The sequence below is a fragment of the Ictidomys tridecemlineatus genome, chromosome 8 (assembly GCF_052094955.1).
Source record: "Ictidomys tridecemlineatus isolate mIctTri1 chromosome 8, mIctTri1.hap1, whole genome shotgun sequence".
In the NCBI taxonomy this organism is placed as follows: domain Eukaryota; kingdom Metazoa; phylum Chordata; class Mammalia; order Rodentia; family Sciuridae; genus Ictidomys; species Ictidomys tridecemlineatus.
Genome location: NC_135484.1, coordinates 116,930,811 through 116,951,404, shown reverse-complemented (window position 1 = coordinate 116,951,404; position 20,594 = coordinate 116,930,811). Strand labels below are relative to the sequence as shown.

General features: G+C 44.1%; 1 protein-coding gene across 3 annotated transcripts; it reads left to right on the top strand.

Moving 5' to 3' along the window:
• The first annotated feature begins 5,673 nt into the window (after positions 1–5,673).
• On the top strand, positions 5,674–20,317 carry Kifc1 (kinesin family member C1). Of its 3 annotated transcripts, none has more exons than XM_021722023.3 (11): positions 5,674–5,882; positions 11,792–11,929; positions 12,091–12,190; positions 12,700–12,753; positions 12,869–12,919; positions 13,125–13,525; positions 14,580–15,359; positions 15,948–16,238; positions 16,351–16,424; positions 16,564–16,639; positions 20,134–20,317. In XM_021722023.3, the coding sequence occupies exons 2-11, from the start codon at positions 11,903–11,905 to the stop codon at positions 20,176–20,178; spliced, it is 1,899 nt and encodes a 632-aa protein (XP_021577698.2). In that variant the 5' UTR covers positions 5,674–5,882; positions 11,792–11,902; the 3' UTR covers positions 20,179–20,317. The 3 variants fall into 3 exon arrangements, with proteins under 3 accessions (XP_021577698.2, XP_021577697.2, XP_040138394.2); XM_021722022.3 differs by lacking the exon at positions 5,674–5,882 and adding an exon at positions 5,890–6,077; XM_040282460.2 differs by lacking the exon at positions 5,674–5,882 and adding an exon at positions 5,890–6,077 and having other exon boundaries at positions 11,789–11,929.
• The last annotated feature ends 277 nt before the right edge of the window (positions 20,318–20,594 follow it).

Here is a 20,594-nt window from a genome sequence, read left to right as displayed (position 1 = left end):
TGAACAGACCTCCTCCTCCAGTGCTCCCACCATGATGTACTGTGCTGCCACAGGCCCAAAGCAACAGGGCCAAGCAACTTTATGGACTGAAACCTCTGAAATTGTGAGCCGCAATAAACTTTTCCTTTTTTAAGTTGTTTCTCTTAGGTATTTGTCACAGTGATGGGGAGCTAACTGACAATCCGTTTCTATCATTGCCTGTCTTCTGACTGTACTCCTCATGGGGCAGGAACTTTGAGAAAGGGAGGCCTCATGTCTCTCCTGTTCACTGCTGTATTCCCAGCATCCAGCACAGTGTGGTGCTTTCACAGAGCCCTGGCTCCAGCCAGCTGGCATGAGATAAGTGGTTCTTACATTGAATTTGCATCTTGCATAAAAATGAAGCAAGATGTTATTAAGCATAGTCACCCCCGCCCCCATTTCATGACTAATTTTTCCTGAGCAGCAATGACCACAGAAAGGAAAAGGTTCATTAGACTCCCTTTGAAGGACATATCTTTCCTGGATCTTTGAGATTTTGGAGTTACAATGAACCTTACACAAAGCCATCTTCTGAGAGCCCTGTCCACACAGATGGAGGGTGTGGTGGTACGTAGTAATGTCTCCCTGACAACTGGGATTGGGGACTGTAGAGGAAGATATTTGTGTCTAAAGGCAGGGATCTGGGAGAAGGGGTTTATTATGGTTTGGATCTGAATGTCCTCCAAAAGTGCATGTGTTGAAAGCACGGTCCCCAAAGCACCAAGTTTCAGAAGTGGGGCTTTTAGGTAATGATTGGATCATGAGACTTCTGACCTCATCAGTGGATTAATCTACCTGAATTAACCCCTTGATAGCTGAATGGACTACTAGGAGGTGGGAAATAGTTGGAAGAAGGAGTCACTGGGGGCATGCCCTGGAATAGTTTATCTTCTCCCTGGTCCCTTCCTCTCCTTCTCCTCCACCCTCTGCTTCCTGGCTGCCTTGAGCTGAGCAACTTTCTCTACTACACCCTTCACCCATTATGTTCTATCCCACTTCAGGCCCAGAGCAGGGCAGCTGGCTGACCATGAACTGAGACCTCTGAAACTATGAGCCAAAATAGACTTTTCCTCTTCCAAGTTGTTCTCGTCAGCAATGCAAAGCTGACTAATAAGGGAGTGTGTGCATAGACCCTCTTTTTTTTTTTTTTTTTTTTTTTTTTGTGGTGCTGGGGATTGAACCCAAAGTCTTGGGCATGGGGGGCAAGCACTCTACCAAGTAAACTATATCTCCAGCCACAGACCTTTTTCTTTCTTTCTTTTTCTTTTTTTTTTTTTTTATTAAAAATCTTCCATTTTCCATCAAAGAAATGACAATTTTTTTTTTCCCTAATTAGATCCCTGGTCCATTTAAATGACCAGCTATTTCCAAGTCTAGATTTAAATTTTTCCATCATGAGAGACTCTCCAGGACCTTCAAATAACCAGTCCTGTTGAAGCACGGAATTTGTGATATCTGCACATGGTTAGATATAACATTCCTGCCACAATTTGAAATGAAACACAGATGACACCTGGCCTCTGAAAGTGCCTTCAAACCTGATGTCACACAAACTTTCTCAGCCCAACTTGCTTCTGCCTCCTATTCCAGTTGACGCCTTTAGCTGCATTTGAGTAATCTGGGAGAACCTGGGGAGGAAGGGTGAGATGGCAAAAGCTTGAAGCCATCTGTTTGGAGTTAATGTTAGGAGCTCTCTTATCTTTCCGAGAACTGGAAAATCATGAGGGAAATAAGTAATCCATGGACTAAGAAATCTCTATTGGTCTTTTTTGGTAAGAAAATAAAAAGTGGAATTTTCCAATGTCCCCTCTCTGACCTTTGTGTCCTCAATTGGTATCACTGGTCAGGAGGAAGATTTACTCCTTGGTTTCAGGGAAACCTTTCAAAAATATTTCTTAGGGCTGGGGATGTAGCTCAGTGGTAGAGTGCTTTCCTAGCTTGAGCAAGACCCTGGTTTCAACCCCCAGCAACACACACACACACACACACACACACACACACACACACACATCATACCTAGTGTTATAACTATACTTAATAAAATTTGAAAACAGTGAAAAAACATTGCATTTTGATTATGTTTTCCCACTCTTTTTATTTTTATGTTTTCAGTGCTAAGGATCAAACCCAGGGCCTTGTGTATGCTAGGTAAGCTCTTTACCACTGATCCGTATCCCCAGCACTCCAAATGCATCTTTTCTTTTCAAACATATCTGGGGAAGGGAGCCAGTAGGGGGTATGACTCAGTGGCAGAGTGCTTGCCTAGCATGTGTGAGGCCCTGGGCTTAATCCCCAGCACTGCCATACAAACAAATAAGCAAAAAGAACAAAACCAAGCAAAACTCACCCCACCCCCCCAAAAAAAGAAAAAAAAATCTGTTTTGCCCTGCTGTCTTCTGCCATGTAAGGACCTAAAGCTTGCATGCCTTCTGGAGGATGCAGCAACAAGGCACCATCTAGAAAGGAAACGTCAGATCCCTCAATAGACACTGTACCTATTAGTGTCTTGATCTTTGACTTCTCAGTCTCACAATCTATGAGAAACAAGTTTCTATTGTTATAAATTACCCAGCATCTGGTCTTTTGTTATAGCAGCATAAACAGAATAAGGTAAATACCATTTTATTTTACTTATATGACCCATGTCATGGTTTGGATCTAGAATATCCTCCAAAAGCTCATGTATTGAAGGCCTGTCCCCAAAGCAGCAATGTCCCAAGATGGGGCTTTTAGGAAATGATTAGATCAAGAGGGCTCTCACCTCATCAGTGGATTAATCCATGGATAGCTAAATGAACTACTGGGAGGTGGCAGAAAACTGTAGGTCATTGCAGCCAGGCACATGGGGACTACTTCTTGTCCCTGGCCCCCTTTCCACCCGCTCTCTGCTTCCTGGCTGCTATGAGCTAAGATGCTTTCCTTTACCATGCCCTTCTGCCTTGATATTCTGCTTTACGTCAGGCCCAAAGCAATGGAGCTGGCTAAACAAGGACTAAAACCTTGAAACTATGGGCTAAAATTAATCTTTTCTCGTCTAAGTTGTTCATATCAGGTATTTTGGTCCCAGTGATGAAAAGCTGACTAACACAACCCACAATGAAGGAAACTCTAGATTTGGAATCTAACTTGGCAAGATAATATTCAGATGATTACAACTGTGTCATTTAACAATGGGGATGTTTTAAGAAATGTATTGATAGATGATGCCATCGTTGTGAGAACATCATAAATCACACTCACACAAACCTAGGTGGTAGATGAGGTCCATCATTTGACATGGTGTATCATCCGAAAAGAAGGGTAATAGACATCACGTTCCTGGAATGCCACTCTAGTTCCCAAAAACCTAGCCAAGTTGAGGGAACAAAGAGAAAAAGCCTGAGCCAGGAATGCCTAGATAAACCAGAAGGACACTGACTTTGTCTCATGTATGCTGGGAACTAGGACAAGCTAGTGTTATCTGTAGACAGGTGCTTTTTGCACCTACATCAAGACATTTACTCCCCGGGATGCTGGTCTTATAAACAAACCAAGCAAGTTAATGCGGATGATGGCACTACTTCTGCAGCTTAACATATAAAACCCCTCTCTCAGTGGCGACTGGAATGGAACTGAAAAGGATACATGTTATTTATGCAGCAGGCTACCACTGGACGAAAGGAAGAGAAGGCACTGCTTAGCAGAGAATAGTGACAGAGATGCTACCGGTTCAGCCTGTTGCCACTGAACCTTTTCTGTAAGCATTTCTCCACAAAACATAAAGCCTAATGCCCCATATACCATTTCTGAGTATTTTCTTTGGCCTCTCCACAATCTATCCACCACCCTGGTACAACTGAGTGGTGGACACACATGGCCTTTTGACGCAATCAAGAGATGCAGTTAAATACAAGATATATGAGGCTGCTGCTGTCATAACACAGAATACTATTTTGCAACTTTCATGTGTGTGTGTGTGTGTGTGTGAGAGAGAGAGAGAGAGAGAGAGAGAGAGAGAGAGAGAGAGAGAGAGAGAGACAGAGAGAGAGACAGAGAGAGAGATAAGAGAGATACATACTTGGGATTGAGCCCAGGGACACTTACCACTGAACTACATCCCTAGCCCTCTCTTTTTATTTTTGAGACAGGGTCTCACTAAGTTGCTACACACACACACACACACACAAGACTCAAGAATAGAACATTCTATCCTTGTTCCTCATTTTAAGAGATATGCTTTCAAACATTTACCATTATTGGGATGTATGCTGTAGGAATTTTTTTTTTTTTTTTGTCATCGCTGCTGAGAATCAAACCTAGGGTCTCACACATGCTATGCAAGGCTCTGTGTGTGTGTGTGTGTGTGTGTGTGTGTGTGTGTGTGTGTGTATCAGGGATTGAACCCAGGGGCACTTAACCACTGAGCTACACCCCTAGCTCCTTTTAATTTTTAAGTTTTGAGATTGGGTCTTGCTAAATTGCTTAGGGCCTTGCGAAATTGTTGAGGCTGGCTTTGAACTTGCAATCCTTCTGCCTCAGCCTTGTGAGTCGCTGGGATTACAGGCCTGGGCCACCATGACTGACCCTATGCAAGACTTCATCACTGAGCTATACTCCCAGCTCAAGTCCCCTGGCTTTCAGTTTCATAAATAAAACCCCTGTCCTGCCTACCCTCAGGATTGGATGAAAACACAAACGAATAAATTTGGTAGAACCACTTGGCAAAGTAGTGCATTATTCACACATTTAGGGGGTTGTTGTTTATTGCTACTAAGATTGGTAGAGGCAATGTGGGATGACGGAAATTGTTAGTAATTTGAAGATAATGGAATTTAGATCCACTCCCAGCCATCGGCAACACCTTGTACTTGTTACTTTAATCTTCACGTAAGACAGGCAAAGTACTTGGCATATACTAAGAGCTCAGAAAAATGTTGCCATTACTAAAAGAGATGTGGTCTGAAAAGCATTAATTACTCCGTAAAAGGAAGCGGTAAATCTCCCTTGGGTTCGAGACTTCGAGGTTCCCAAAGCAGCATACTACCCAAGTGCGCACAGGTGGGTAAGAAAGGGGGCTGCATAGAAACAATCCTTGAGGGGCTGGGGATGTGGCTCAAGCGGTAGCGCGCTCGCCTGGCATGCGTGCGGCCCGGTTAGATCCTCAGCACCACATACAAACAAAGATGTTGTGTCCGCCGAAAACTAAAAAATGAATATTAAAAAAGAAATTCTGTCTCTCTCTATCCTCTCTCTTAAAAAAAAAAAAGAAAGAAAGAAACGATCCTTGAATTAGCACCGTCAGGCTTCCATGGAGCGCCAAGGTGCACCCAACATCCTTAAAGTTGGTAAGAAATGGCAAAATGACTGGGAATGGGCAGACCTGGCCATTATCATTCTCTTGAGGGCTCCAGCTCCCGAACCCGACAGGGAGAATCGGCGCTGGAGCTCCAGTCTCATCGACCTGGTTGGGGGTGACGTGTGCGTTCCCCGCTACAGTCGCGAGGAGGCGCTTGTTCCACTTCTTGCCCTGCACAAGTCCAGTTTCGCGCACGCGCGATTCCTTTTCTTTAGTCCCTCCCGCTCCCTCCCAGCCAGTTACGTTTGACCAGTTACGTTTGTGCGGCGTTCTCCACGCATTCTCTGACGTAGGAAGCGGCGGTGGGGAGCGGAGAGGAAGTCTAGCACGCTTAGTGTTGGAGGAGGGAGGGGTGAGAGGAAAAACCGGGGCCGGAAGTGGAATCATTTCGCTTAACTCCTGGGCGCCCGTGACACGCAAAGGAGAAGGCGCCGGTCTGGCGGGTGTGGCCTCTGGAGGCGGAGGGCCCTGTGATTGGTCCTGGGCTGTGGCGACGGCGACGATTGGCCCCTGAGTGTGGAGCTAGGTGAGAATGGATGGTTGCCGTTAAAATTCAAAACTGGCGGGCGTGGCGCGGGGCTGCTAGCCGCCGAGATCCGTAGCGCGCGTGCTCTGTGTGTCGAGCTGGCGCGAGAACGCGGGTCCCGGGAATCCCGGCGCCCTGTCCTCTTCCATTGTACTCAGTGGAGTGCGTGAGGCCGAGGTGGACATGGAGTCGCAGGTTAGTAGAGTGGCGCGCTTCTCCGGCTGGGATGAAAAATAACTGCCGGCCACCTGATGCTGCCGAGTCCGCGGCACCCGGCCGGCCTGGGTCATGCCTGCCTGGAGGGCGGAGATCCGTGTGGCCCTGCGACCGTGGAACGGGCCAAGGGGGCTGTGGAGACCGCAGGGAGCAGTTCCAGGAGATCGGAGGCGACGGCTGTCTAGCGGTCTCCAGCTTCAAGTCTTGGCGGCCGGGACTCCCATTCATACCTCCAGGATTTCCCATTTCGAATTCTCAGTCTGGTCTGGTGCATTTCGCCTCTCGATTCTTAGGATTGTAGTGTGTGAGAAGGGAGAGTTCTGAGATGACCTCTGCCTCTGGGGAAATGGTGTCTGAGGCCCACATCCCTGTCGTTGAACTTTTGTGTTGTCTTTCTGCTTCGAGGTGTTTAGAAAGGAGAGAGAAGGAATGGGGGGTAATATGGACTGAAGGATTCCATCCTCCCTCTTTACCAAAATTTTGTCGAGATTTCAGCCCAGTGGGGCTGGTTAACTTTAACTCTTTCTCTTATCAATGCTACAACCTCTCAGTGGCAATATGTGTATGTATATGCCAGTGTGTACTGACCTCTGGTGCCAGGAAATGTCTCCTGCCTGAATCCTTTGTTTACTATACTTTCACGTTTGTATTTACCCAAAGTCAGGATTCACCCTGAAGAGGTTCTTTGTACTCTGACAACCAAAGAGCAGTACAGTGTAATGTGATTGAAAAATAGTAAAAACTCCTCAGTTCTGTTCTCCAAATATTTACTGCGCACCTACTATATGCTGGGCACAGTTGTTGGGACTTAGGATGTAGCAGTGAATAGGACACATCAGTCTTCTTGCCATGCAAGAGGCCCTGAGTTCAGTCTGCAGCAGCAACAGAAAAGAGATTCCAGCATCATGGAGCTGCCATTCTGTGAGAAGACATACAGAAACTGTAATAGAGTATTAAATAGAGTGGTCTCAGTAAGTCCCATTGAAAGTTTAAGAGTTGATTGAAGGCCTGAAGAAAATAAAGGAGTTAAACAAGTTGATATTGAGAGAATCCATCAGAGCAGAGTCCCTAAAGAGTTGCACAGTAAGTGAGCAAGTGGGAAAGTTGTGGGCCTGTGAAGTAATGAGGATTAGGGTTGCTGATCAAGTTTGTTTCTGCAGGAACTAATGTAAGGACTTTGGGTTTTGCTCTTAGTAAGATGGAGATTCATTGGATGTAAGTTTTAGGCAGAGAGAGATAAGGTATTAGATTTAAGAGGATCCCACTGCTGCATGGAGATTCTACTGTACAGGGGACAAGGAAGGAAAAAAGGAGATCTGTTAGGACATCGCCTTGTAACAGAGTCTCTCAGCCTTGATTTATTGTAAGTTTACTGTTTGTGTGTGGGGGGGCTGTGCTGTTCATTTTTGATGCTTAGCACCCCTGGACTCTACCCACTAGCTGCTAATAGCAACTCCTGCCTAGTCATAACAGTCTAAATGTCTTCAGATATTGTTAAATGTCATTTGGGGGGTAAAACTACCCCCAGTTGAGAACCACTGGAGTATGATAATCCAGAGTGTTAGCAAAAAAAAGTAATAACAAGTGGTTGGGTTCTGGGTGTGTGTAAAAATTTTATTTTGGTGGCAGGGTACCAGGGATTGAACCTAGGGGCACTTAACCACTGAGCCATATCCCCAGCAGTTCTTATTTTTTATTTTGAGACAGGGTCTCGCTAAGTTGCTTAGGGCCTAGCTAAGTTGTTGATGCTGGCATTAAACTTGCAATCCTTCAGACTCCTGAGCCACTGGGGTTACAGGCATGCACCACCACACCTGGCTCATAAAATATATGTATGTATGTATGTGTGTATGTATTTAAAACAATTTTTTTAGTTGTAGATGGACACGATACCTTTATTTATTTATTTTTATGTGATACTGAGGATTGAACTCAGTGCCTCACATATGTGGGGAAAGTGTTCCAAAACTGAGCTATAACCCCAGCCCCTAGGTATATTTTGAGGATGTAAGACAATGAAAGGACTCTGGGCTTTTTGGCTTGATCAACTTAATGATGGAGTTATATCAACTGATATGGAGAAAATTGCAAGAGGAACAAGTTTGAATGGGTGATGTATAGCTAAAGGTTAGGTATTAACTTTTTTTTTTTTTTTCCCCTATTTGGTACTTGGGATTGAATCAGGGGGCACCTTACCACTTAGCTACAGCCCTTTTTGTTTTTTGAGTCAGGGTCTCCCTAAGTTGCCAAGGCTGGCCTCAAACTGCCCTAAGCCTCCTGAGTCATTGGAATTATAGGTGTGTGCCTCCACACCTGGCTAGTTATTAGACATCTAAGTGAAGTTGAAGAGTCAGTTTGATGTTAAGTTCAGAAGTGAGGTCTGGGTTAAAGATACAAATTTGGGAACTCTCAGCATATCAGTGGTATTTGAAGCTATGGGAGTGGATTATAATGAGAGACAGAGCATAGACGATTATTAATGTTTAGAAAGTTACTGGTGTATTTGCGGACAACAGTTTTGGTGGAATGGTAGGAATGAGAGCCTGATTGAAATGGATTTAGAACAGAACTTGGACACAGTGACTATTTTTTTTTCTTTTTTAGTTGTAGATGTACATAATACCTTTATTTTATTTATTTTTAATGTGGTGCTGAGGATCAAACCCAGTGCCTCACACATGCCAGGCAAGTGCTCTACCACTAAGCTATAACCCCAGCCCCAACAGTGAATACTTTAAACAGTACTTTTTAGTTTTTGTAGTTGTAGATGGACAGCATGCCTTTATTTGTTTATTTTTATGTGGTGCTAGGATTCAAACCCAGTGTCACATATGTGCTAGACAATTGCTCTACCACTGAGCTACAGCCTCAGCCCTAGACAATACTTTTGAGGAATTTTGCAGCAAAGAGCAGCAAGGAAAAAGGTAGTAGCTGGCTAGGAAAGCATGGTCAAGCGACTTTTTTAGGTTGGAAAGCATGTTTGTGTTTTATATGACTGGATTGCTCTATTAGAGTGTGAGAAGCTGATGATGTAGAGGGGAAAAGGGAGGGTTGCTGGAGCCACGTTCCTGAGCTGGCAAGGAGGGTGGGATCTGCATGGGGAAAAGGGGTTGCCTTAGGAGCAGTCATCCATCTGTGATCTTGTGGCAAAGTGGATTTAAGAGGGGTTGGATGAATATCTGTTCTTATCCTTCTCATTCTGGAAAGTTGAGGATCGTAGCTTTTTTTTTTTTTTTTAATACTCTTATTTGTTTATTTTTATGTGGTGCTGAGGATTAAACCCTGTGCCTCACATATGTGAGTCAAGCACTCTGCCACTGAGCCACAATCCCAGCCCAGAGGATCATAGCTTTATAGATGGGAGAAAAATAAAAAACTGAATTATGAATAAACAAATCTTTAAACATCTTTCCTTTCTTCATCCACCTTCCCTTCTTTCTTCCTTTTGGTTCTGGGGATCAAACCCAGCGCCTCATACCTGCTAGACTAGTGCTCTACCACTCTTCAGCCCCAGAATACGTTTTCTGCATCCAAGGGTGTAGTTCTGCAGGAGACCTAAAATAGTAGTATATAGAGGAAGAAGGGCACCCATAGTGCTTGATGTTGAAATATTTAAAAAGAAAAATTGGTTTTCATACTATATTTGATTACACTAAATTAAAATAAGCATTTGTGGGCTGGGGTTGTGGCTCAGTGGCAGAGCACTTGCCTTGTACATGTGAAGCACTGGGTTTGATCCTCAGCATCACATAAAAATAAATAAAATAAAGATATTGTGTCCATCTGTAACTAAAGAAAAACTTTTTTAAAATAAGCATTTTTTTGTGCATGAATGGGAAAAAAATCCACCTCCTTTTTATTTGTATGGTTTGGCTGTTTCACCGTTTAAATATTCCTTCACTGGTAGACATTTAGTTCCTTCAAAAATCATAGAGTGTTGGCTGGGGTTGTGGCTCAGCCGAAGAGCACTTGCCTTGCACATGCGAGACCCTAGGTTAAATCCTCAGCACCAAATAAAAATAAATGAATAAAATAAAGGTACTGTGTCCAACTATAACTAAAAAATAAATATTTTTTTAAAATCATAGTCTTAACCATGTAGCAGACATTGTAGTAGAGCCTGTGGTTAGTTATGAACAAAATAGAAAAGTTCTTATGGTGCTCATAATCTAATGTAGGGAAAGGCAATAAATAAACTACAACTAAAACAAAAACAAGATATCAGGTTGTTTCAAATTTTATAGTGATACTCAATGACTTTTTTTCCTCTTTCTCTTATGATACTGGGAATTGAACCCAGGGTGCTCTACCACTCAGCTACATCTCCAGCCCTTTTAAGTTTTATATTTTAGACAGGGTCTCACTAAAGTTGCTGAGGTTGACCTTGAGCTTGGAATCCTCCTGCCTCTGCCTCAGCTGGAATTACAGGTATGCTACAACCATGACCAGCTTGAACATTCTTAAATATATACCTTGCTGTATCATATGTAGCTCATTCTCCCTTTCCCAAAACTGAATGTAGCATCTTTTAAAACACAACCCTATCGCCAGATGTGGTGGTGTGCATGCCTGTGGTCCTAGTGATACCGAAGACAAAAGGAAAGAGAATCGGAAGTTCAAGGTCAGCCTTGGCAACTTAGTGAGACCCTGTCTCAAAATAAAAAATGAAAAGGACTGGGGATATAGCTCAGTGGTAGAGTTCCCTTGGGCTTAATCTCCAGTACCACAAAAATGGAAAGGGGAAAAAATAAATAAGTAAACCCAGCCCTTCGGGTACTCTTGGATTTTTCTGTATCCAAATGTAATTGTACTTACAATAGTATATGAATCTACAATGATCTTTTTTTTTTCCCAGCGTTGGGAATATAACACATGCTAGAAGTGCTTTGCCACTGAGTTATATCCCAACCCTACAATGACTTTAGAATTTAAAAACAACATAACCAGCCCTTTATCCTGTGATATGGATAATGGAACTGTAGTAGACCCCTGGGAGTCAGCCTGAACTCCTCATCTTCCTCCCTGCCTGTGTTCTTTTCCAAGTCAGTTCCTAGTTAGATCAGTAATTCATTTCTCGTGTTTCGGCCCCTCTTCTTCATCCCCACTGTCCAACTTTACATCTGGTACGTTAAATTCTCTCCTGTGTCCAGAATGGTAAGAATCATCTATGTCCTTGGGAGAATTGAGAAAATAGTATTCTGTAATTTTAATTCTTGTTGAGCCCCAGTTGGGAACGTCTGCCTGAGAGAGTAAGCTCTGGGAAGGCAGAGACTTGCTGTTCGTTACTCCATCCAGCACCTAGAGCAACATCTGGACATCAGCAATGCAGATGTCCAGCAGATCTGTGGATGAATGATATAGTTTCTAATATTATACCCTTCTTCACATTGCTCACAGTTCACTTTTGTTGTTATTGTTGCAGATGGGACAGAATACCTTTATTTATTTTTATGTGGTGCTGAGGATTGAACCCAGTAGCTCATACATGCTAGGCAAGCGCTCCACCACTGAGCCACAACCCCAGCCCCACAGTTCACTTTTTTAGTACCAATGTAGTCATTCTCTTCTAACTAAAAATCATCAGGCTTTGAACTCACAATCCTCCTGCCTCAGCCTTCTGACTTGGTGGGATTACAGGCATGTGCCACCATGCCTGGCCTGGATATTATCTTAAAGTTCATTTTTCCCAGCAGAGGTGCCCCTTATTGGAAGTGAAAAAGAATATAGAGTTGAAGACACCGCTGGTCAAGGGTCCTTCCCAACTGCCTCTCTCAAGAAGTAGGCTCAAGAGAAGGCCTAACCAGATGGAAGATGCATTGGAGCCTGCAAAGGTGAGCTGGGTGTGGAGAGCTGTGCATGTATATATGTGTGAGTGAGGGTGTGTGTGTGTGTGTGTGTGTGTGTGTGTGTGTGTGTGTGAGAGAGAGAGAGAGAGAGAGAGAGAGAACCAATAAGGGAAGTGACTGTGGACCCTGTCTTTACCTTTCTCCAGAAACGGACACGAGGTGTGGGCGCAGCAACCAAAATCAACACGTCCCACTCCAGAGTACCACCCCTCACCACAGTACCACAGACACAAGGCCATACTGCAGGTGGGTTCTAGGGGTGGACAGGAACCACGGGCATGGGTGTGCAGTGCTTGTCTACTCATGCTTTTCTTTTTCAATTTCAATCTGTTTTGAATAGGTAATAACATTTTACTTGGTTCAGAATTCCAAAGGCAGGAAGAGGTTATACAGTAAAGCTTCTTTCACACCTTTGTCCTCTAGGTACCAAGTTTACTTTCCCTGGGGCAACTCCATGTCCTAGGGATATTCTGTGGGTATATAAGCAAATATGGACATCATCTCCCACTTTTTTCACATGAATAATAACATACTTTACATATGGTTTTATCACTCTATTCTTTTTCACTTGTCTCACTCCACCTTGCTTCTTGGCATGGTGAGTAATTTCTGTCCTAGGAGGGGTGCCATCAGGAGCTGGTCATATGTAAGGGATGAGAGAAATTATCTCTGATCTTTAGAAAAAGTGTGCTCTGTGCTTCTGGCTCAGACAGTACATGATTGTTACGCATTTCCTCTCTCCCTTCTCTGGATAGTTCAAAAAGTTCCCAAGAAGACAGCACCCCGTTGTTCCACAGCTATTACTGCAGGTAATTGTGCTTAAGAGCTGGGGCTGAGAGGGAATTGGGGTATGTATTAAGGGAAAATGGTGGAGGTAGAAGGATGTTGGTTCTACAATTCTTTTGTCAACTTCCAATTCTCTAGTGTTGAAGAACCAGAAGCCAGTCCCTGCTGTTCCTGCCCAAAAACCTGGCCGTAGGTGACAAACATAATCATTGGGTGAAAGGCTGGGATAGGGAAGAGAAGGTGGTGAGTGCCCAGAAAAATCATTGCTCTCTTCCCTATTTAGAGGGGAAAGAGATAGGTATGGCATCGGGTGTGGAGGCCCTGAAGGCCAGAAGGGAGGAAGGATAGAGAGCCAAGATTCCATTGACTTTTGTCTTTTTTGTGTCCATGTTAGCAACAGCTGTTCCTCCCATAGCGGGAGTAAAGAAACCCAGCAAACGTCCTGCCTGGGATTTAAAGGGTCAGTTATGTGACCTAAATGCAGAGTTGAAACGCTGCCGTGAAAAGACTCAAACATTGGACCAAGAGAACCAGCAGCTGCGGGAACAACTTAAAGAGGCCCAACAACAGGCCAAGGACTTGGGGACAGAACGCAGTACCCTAGAAGGGGAGTTGGCCAGGGTACGCACCCAGGCTGAGCAGGGCCAACAGCAGCTTGGGAATCTGAGTGCCCGTGTCCTAGAGCTGGAAGAAAGGCTGGGCACACAGGAAGGTTTAGTGCAAGTCCTCCAGAAAGAACAGTTGGAATTACAGGAGGAACGGAGGAGGTTGACAACCCGATTGGAGGAACAAGAGGTAAAGGCAGGATTCTCCAAGTGCAAGCCCCCTTTCCTTGCAGAGGTCATGCTCTCTTTCCTTTCCAGCCTCCCTTGAAGTCTCTTTGGGCCTAGAACTCCTGAACCCACCTATCTTTAGCACTGTGCCTCTGTCCTCTACCCCAGTCCTTTATTTTTTTAATTTTATTTATTTTTTAGATTAGATGGACAGCATGCCTTTATTTATTTATTTTTAACGTGGTGCTAAGGATCAAATCCAGTGTCTTGCACATGCTAGGCAGGTGCTCTATCACTGAGCTACAGCCCCAGCCTCCCAGTTCACTTCTGACTATTGCTTTCTGCTCCAACTTCTCCCTATGCCTCCTGTGTATCTCTCACATGGATCTGGGTCTTGCCCTAGTCATCTACTTTCCTATTTTTTTTCAGTTCTCCAGCTTGAATACAAATCTCTGTAGAAATCTTTTCCCTTGTGCTTTGAACTCCTTGGTGAACTCCAACTAGACTGAATTACTCGCAGTTTCCCAAATGACTCAATTCTCACTTCTGGCACTTTGCATGTACACTTTTCTCTCTTTTATTTATTTATTTATTTGATATGGGGGATTGAACCCAGGGACACTTAATTTCTGGGTTACATCCCCACCCTAACACTTTCACTTTCCTCTTTCTGGAAAATTCTTTCTGTATTCCATCTTCCCCTTGGTTCACTCCTATAGTTTTGGGTATCAGCCTAGATATCTTCCTCATGCCCCTCCTTGATATTCCCATAGCACTTTCTATCCTAGTACTATGATTCCTTCTTTTTCTCTTCTTTCCTTGTACTATAATTCCCTCTTTTCTTTTTCCCATTTTCTTCTTTTCATCCTTCTCACATGGTAGAAAATCATTCTATCACAGAGCTACATCCCCAACCCCTGATTCCCTATTTTCTTATCTCTTTCTTTACCAGACTAACACCTCAGGGGCCAAGGAGCCCACCTCCACACCCTCTCCCCACCATTTCATTTTTGTTACATGACTTTTTTTTATTTTTGGTTGCATATCACCCTGTGTGTGTGTTCTGTTTTGGGCAGAGGAGGCTACAGGCATCAGAAGCAGCTCTGTCAAGCAGCCAAGCAAAGGTGGCATCTCTGCAGCAGGAGGCTGCAACCCAGGCAGCCTTACTGGCTGAGCGAGGAGACCGTCTCCATGGGCTAGAGATGGAGCGCCGGCGACTGCATAACCAGCTGCAGGAATTGAAGGGCAATATCCGGGTATTCTGCCGGGTTCGTCCTGTCCTTGAAGGGGAATCCACCCCATCCCCTGGCTTCCTCTTGTTTCCTCCTGGCCCCAGTGGGCCCACTGATCCTCCAACTCGCCTTAGCCTGGCCCGATCTGATGATCGGCGTGCAACCCTGAGTGGGGCACCAGCCCCCACTACCCGCCACGATTTCTCCTTCGACCGGGTATTCCCACCAGGAAGTAGGCAGGATGAAGTGTTTGAGGAGATCTCCATGCTTGTCCAGTCCGCCCTGGATGGCTACCCAGTATGCATCTTTGCCTATGGTCAGACAGGCAGTGGCAAGACCTTCACAATGGAGGGTGGGCCTGGGGGAGATCCCCAGTTGGAGGGACTGATCCCTCGGGCCCTGCGGCACCTCTTCTCTGTGGCCCAGGAGCTGAATGGCCAGGGCTGGACTTACAGCTTTGTGGCAAGCTACGTAGAGATCTATAATGAGACTGTTCGAGACTTGCTAGCCACTGGGACCCGGAAGGGCCCAGGGGGCGAATGTGAGATTCGTCGTGCAGGACCAGGAAGTGAAGAGCTTACTATCACCAATGCCAGATATGTCCCTGTCTCCTGTGAGAAAGAGGTGTGTACTTATGGGGACTGGAACAGGAGAATGGGGAAGAGAGGGCAGGGAGTTACAGATGGAGCAGGAAAAAATTGAAAGATAAAAGATGAGTTATGGGGATGGGTTATCATATCAGTTCTGACTAGTCAGCTGTAAGGTGACAGACCTGCCTTAGCAATCAGGGAGTAGAGAGGAAGGGACAAGAGTCACTCAGCTCCTGCTGGTTGCATCACAGGTCTCTTCCTGCTGTGTGTCTTGCTCAGTTCACTGTAGCCAAGCTGGCCTTTTGGCTGTTCTTCAAACCACGTCATAATCCTGGTTCAGAATCTTTTCTTGAACACTCCTCCCGTGGAGATCTCAAGGCAATAATAGGCCATCTGCACTCTCCTCTCTAAACTGCACACTCTACCCACCTTCACAAAACTTGTTCTCTGGTTTTGCTCCTTAGCATTCTCAGACATATGGTATATTTTATTTATTTTGTCCTTTCATTGATTAAAAAAAGAAAGCTTCAGGGTATTAGGGGCTGGCATTCATTGCCACACCTGACAGTATCATCTCTGACTTCATGAATGCCTTTGCCTCTTGGCTGTTCCCCATTCCCAGGTGGAGACACTGCTTCATCTGGCCCGCCAGAATCGGGCTGTGGCCCGAACAGCCCAGAATGAGCGATCATCACGCAGTCACAGTGTGTTCCAGCTGCAGATCTCTGGAGAGCATGCTGCCCGAGGTTTACAGTGTATAGCCCCCCTTAATCTTGTGGACTTGGCTGGAAGTGAGCGGCTAGACCCTGGCTTAGCCCTTGGCCCAGGGGAACGGGATCGTCTTCGGGAAACACAGGCCATTAACAGTAGCCTGTCCACACTGGGGCTGGTCATCATGGCCCTGAGCAATAAGGTGGGAATGGGAACAAGGGCAAGTGAGACTTGAGGAGCCACTGGGGATGGCGCATGCAGAATACTGCTCTATCCTAACAGCCAGTCCCTTCTTTCCACTACCAACCCTCTAGGAGTCTTATGTGCCTTACCGGAATAGCAAGCTCACCTATCTGCTACAGAATTCTCTGGGTGGCAGCGCTAAGATGTGAGTGAAAAGGGCAGCTGGAAGGGATCTGGTAGGAACTATGATGATATTGAGGTGACGGGTAGGAAGGGGGGAACAGTGGTGGCCTGTCAGCCTCTATTTACCACTAATGCTGGTTGGACCTTTTATCTTTCCACAGGCTCATGTTTGTGAATATTTCCCCTCTAGAAGAGAATGTCTCGGAGTCGCTCAACTCTCTACGCTTTGCCTCCAAGGTGCGATTACTACCAAGCTCAGTCCTTATCAGAACCCCTGGCTAGATGTAAGGCATCTCCATCCCAACCTCCTCTTTTCTCTGCTTGAGAGGTAGAGGCATTTATCAAAAAAAGGATTTACTTTTTTTTTGGTAACTGTGGATTGAACCCAGGGGTGCTTAATCATTGAGCCACATTCCAGCCCTTTTTATTTATTTTGAGACAGGGTCTCACTAGTTTAGGGCCTCCCTAAGTTGCTGAGGCTGTCTGAACTTGCAGATCTCCTGTCTCAGCCTCCTGAGTCGCTGGGATTACAGGCATGTGCCACCCTGCCCTGTTTGCATTAAGTTTTTAAAAATAGGTGACTAGGGGCTGGGGGTGTGGCTTAGTGGTAGAGTGCTTGCTTGGTATATGTGAAGCCTGGGTTCAATCCTTGTCACTGCAGAAAACAAAAACCAAATAGGTGACTAAATGGTCAAAACTATATGTTTCAAAAAGAAGCTATATGCATATGCATTTCTTATTGCCTTATGTGTGTATATAGTTTTGTGCCTTGTTTGTAATATTATTCCTCATCAGCACTCAGGGATCATAGAATTATTTTTAGGTCTGCCTAGCATTCCACTGTGAGGATAACACCAAAATTTATCCACCAGTTCCCTCTACTGGACACTTGGATTGTTTCCACTCACTTTCTATTATGAACAAAGCCACATTGACTAACCTTGAAAACATGTCACTTTGTCTTCTTTTAGTTACATCTGACTAGGGAAATACTGTTTGAAATGGAATTGCTAGAACAAAAGAGATAGGCTGGTTTTTCAGAGCATTCCAAATAGTGTGAAGTCAGCCTCCAAATCCCACAAGGGTCAATCAGCCCAGTGGCCATGAACTCTCAAGGACACTTAGTGTTCCTATTAGAGTTACACAAGTCAAGGGAGTTTCTGTTTCAGGGAATAAAAATATATATATGTATTTTTCCCCTGAACCTAGAGCCTTTCAGTGAGTTTCTGGCATTATTTGTGGTCTGATTGTGTCTGCCCTTCTGGTGTGCTTAAGCTTCCGCCATGCAGTACTGGCTTGCTACCATGGAAGCTGTCTCAGCACCTGCATTGGCTGTGCTCAGGTTTACCCCTGATATTTGGCAAGTTCAATTAAAAGGGCATTGGTGTTTGTTTCCAACTATTTATATATGTATTTTTAAAAATATTTATTTTTTAGTTGTAGATGGACACAATACATTTATTTTTATGTGGTGCTAAGGATCGAACCTAGGGCCTCAAATGTACTAGGCAAGCGCTCTACTGCTGAGCCACAACCCCCAGCCCTTATGTATGTGTTTTTATTTTGGCATTGGAGATTGAAGCTAGGGCCTCCTGCATACTAAACACATGCTCTACCACTGAGTTATATGCCCAGTCTTTTAATTATATCAACATGCAGCCATATGAACCTTTTTTTTTTTTGGATAAGAGAGATTGAACCCATGGGCACTTAACCATCAAGCCACAACCCCAGACCTTTTTGTTTTCTATTTTGAGATGTAGTGTCTTGCCTAGTTGCTTGGGACCTAGCTAAGTTCCCGAGGCTGGCTTTGAAGTTGCCATCTTCCTGCCTCAGCCTCCTGAGTCGCTGGGATTACAGGCATGCACCATTATGCCTGGCCAACCTGAATTTCTTTTTTCTTTCTTTCTTTTTTTTTTGAGAGAATTTTTTTGGTATTTATTTTTTAGTTTTCGGTGGACACATCATCTTATTTTTATGTGGTGCTGAGGATCGAACCCAGCGCCCCGCGCATGCCAGGCGAGCGCACTACTGCTTGAGCCACATCCTCAGCCCCTGAATTTCTTAATATCCCCTAATAACCAGTTAAGTTCATCTAGTTGCCTTAGTTAAGTTTTACTTAATTAAATTAAGTTTGTTAAATCAGGATCCAAGCAAGGGTTGCTCATTTCATTTGGTGGAATATTATTGTAGTCTGCATCAAGCCCTCCCTTTTATGCTATTTGTTAAAGAAGTAGAACAATTTGTTCTACTTAATGTGCCATATTCTGGATTTGGGCTGGTTGCTTCCCCTGCCATCTACAGGCATTACTTCAGATATTGTAGGTTTGGCTCCAAAATACTAAAAATACAAAATAGTAAAATAAATCAAATGTTGCAATAATGTAAGTCACGTGAAATTTTTGTTTCCTAGTGTATATAAAAGGTATGTTTACATTATATTGTAGTTTATTAAGTCTGTAATAGCATTAGGTCTTAAAAGTACATACCTTGGGGCTGGGGTTGTGGCTCAGTGGTAGAGCGCTTGCTTGGCATGTGTAAGGCACTAGGTTTGATCCTTAACACCACATAAAATAAATAAAGGTATTGTGTCCATCTACAGCTAAATATATGTATATATATATATTTAAAGTGTACGTACCTTAACTGAAAAATGGTAAACAGTACTAATGATCATCTGAACTGTTAGGAAAAATGGCAGCAATAGAATTGCTCAATGCAGAGTTGCCACAAAACTTCAATTTGTTTGGAAAAAAAACAAAAACAAAAAAACTCATTATCTGCAAAAGTGCAATAAACTGAAGTGCAATCAAATGAGATATTCCTGTATTTGGCTGCTCAGGAAATCAGTTCTTAATAGAAAAAAAAAGATGCTGAATTCTGATTGATTTCTCAGTATTTAATTGATGTCTAGCAACTCCAAAGATGGTTGTTAAGGTTTTTATTAGGGTGGGAGGCAGACAGTAATTTTCTACGTACTTATTATGTATTTGAAGTCTGTTCTTTGTAGTTATTATTCTTCCTGATGCTCAAATTACCCCATCTTTGGCAATATGAGCCCCTGCAAGTTGGCTCCTGTGTTCTTTATTTTAGGGGCAGTGCTGGGGATGGAACCCAGAGCCTTGCACATGTGGGGCAAATGCTCTACCGCTGAGTTATATTCCTTAGTCCTCCTGTCCTTTAAAAGGAATCACAACAATCTTTTTATTTTATTTTTTTAGTTGTAGATGGACAAATGCCTTTATTTTATGTGGTGCTGAGGACTGAACCCAGAGCCTCACATGTGCTAGGCAAGGGCTCTACCACTGAGCCACAACCCCAGCCTAGTTATCTTTGTTTCAGATTCACCTTGTATATTTCCTCCTCCCGTGTTAGGATGATCCATTTTCTAAGGAACCCTAGTTCTTAAGTGTTTTTAATATTTTGTCTAGGTTGTTTTATAGTAGAAGGGTTAGGATGTCTCTAGTCCAGGGTGTTGCTGGAAATGAAAGTATTCTCTCTGCTCCTATGTCTTCATGTGAATCTTCCATCACTTCTTCGGCCTTTTCACCTTCAAACCTCAGTGGTAATAGAAGGAACCTTAAGTGGGACCAGCATGAACCTGTCTTCAGAGCCCTTTATTTCAGTATTCCCTAAGGGCAGCCCTAGCATGGGGTGGGGAGTAGTAGAAGAAATTGTTCTTCTGGTTGCTCTGTAATTTGTTTTTATCCTGTCTAACCTTTCATCTCCAGGTGAACCAGTGTGTGATTGGTACTGCTCAGGCCAACAAGAAATGAAGATGGATCCAGATCTTATTTGTGTGTGTATGCGCACTCATGTTTTTGTGTGTATGTGTTGGGGAGTGGGGAATGCCTTATTGGGTGGAGGGCACTATGTACCCCAGCTTATCAAATAAAGAACAGTTCTTGATTTTTATTTTTTTAATTAAATTATTTATATGTGGTGCTGAGGATCGAACCCAGGGCCTTGCACGTGTGAGGCAAGCCCTCTACCGCCGTGCCATAACCCCAGTGCCCAGTTCTTGCTTTTTAAATAAACGTTTTATTAGCGGTTGACAGAGGAAGCAATTTTTCACATCTGTAAAGATAGAGCTGTGAATTGTCCACTCTGCTGTTTGTGTGGTTGGTTTTGTTGTGCAGTATTAGAGACTGTACATAGGGCTCCTTCATTGGTAGGCAAGCTCTACCATTGA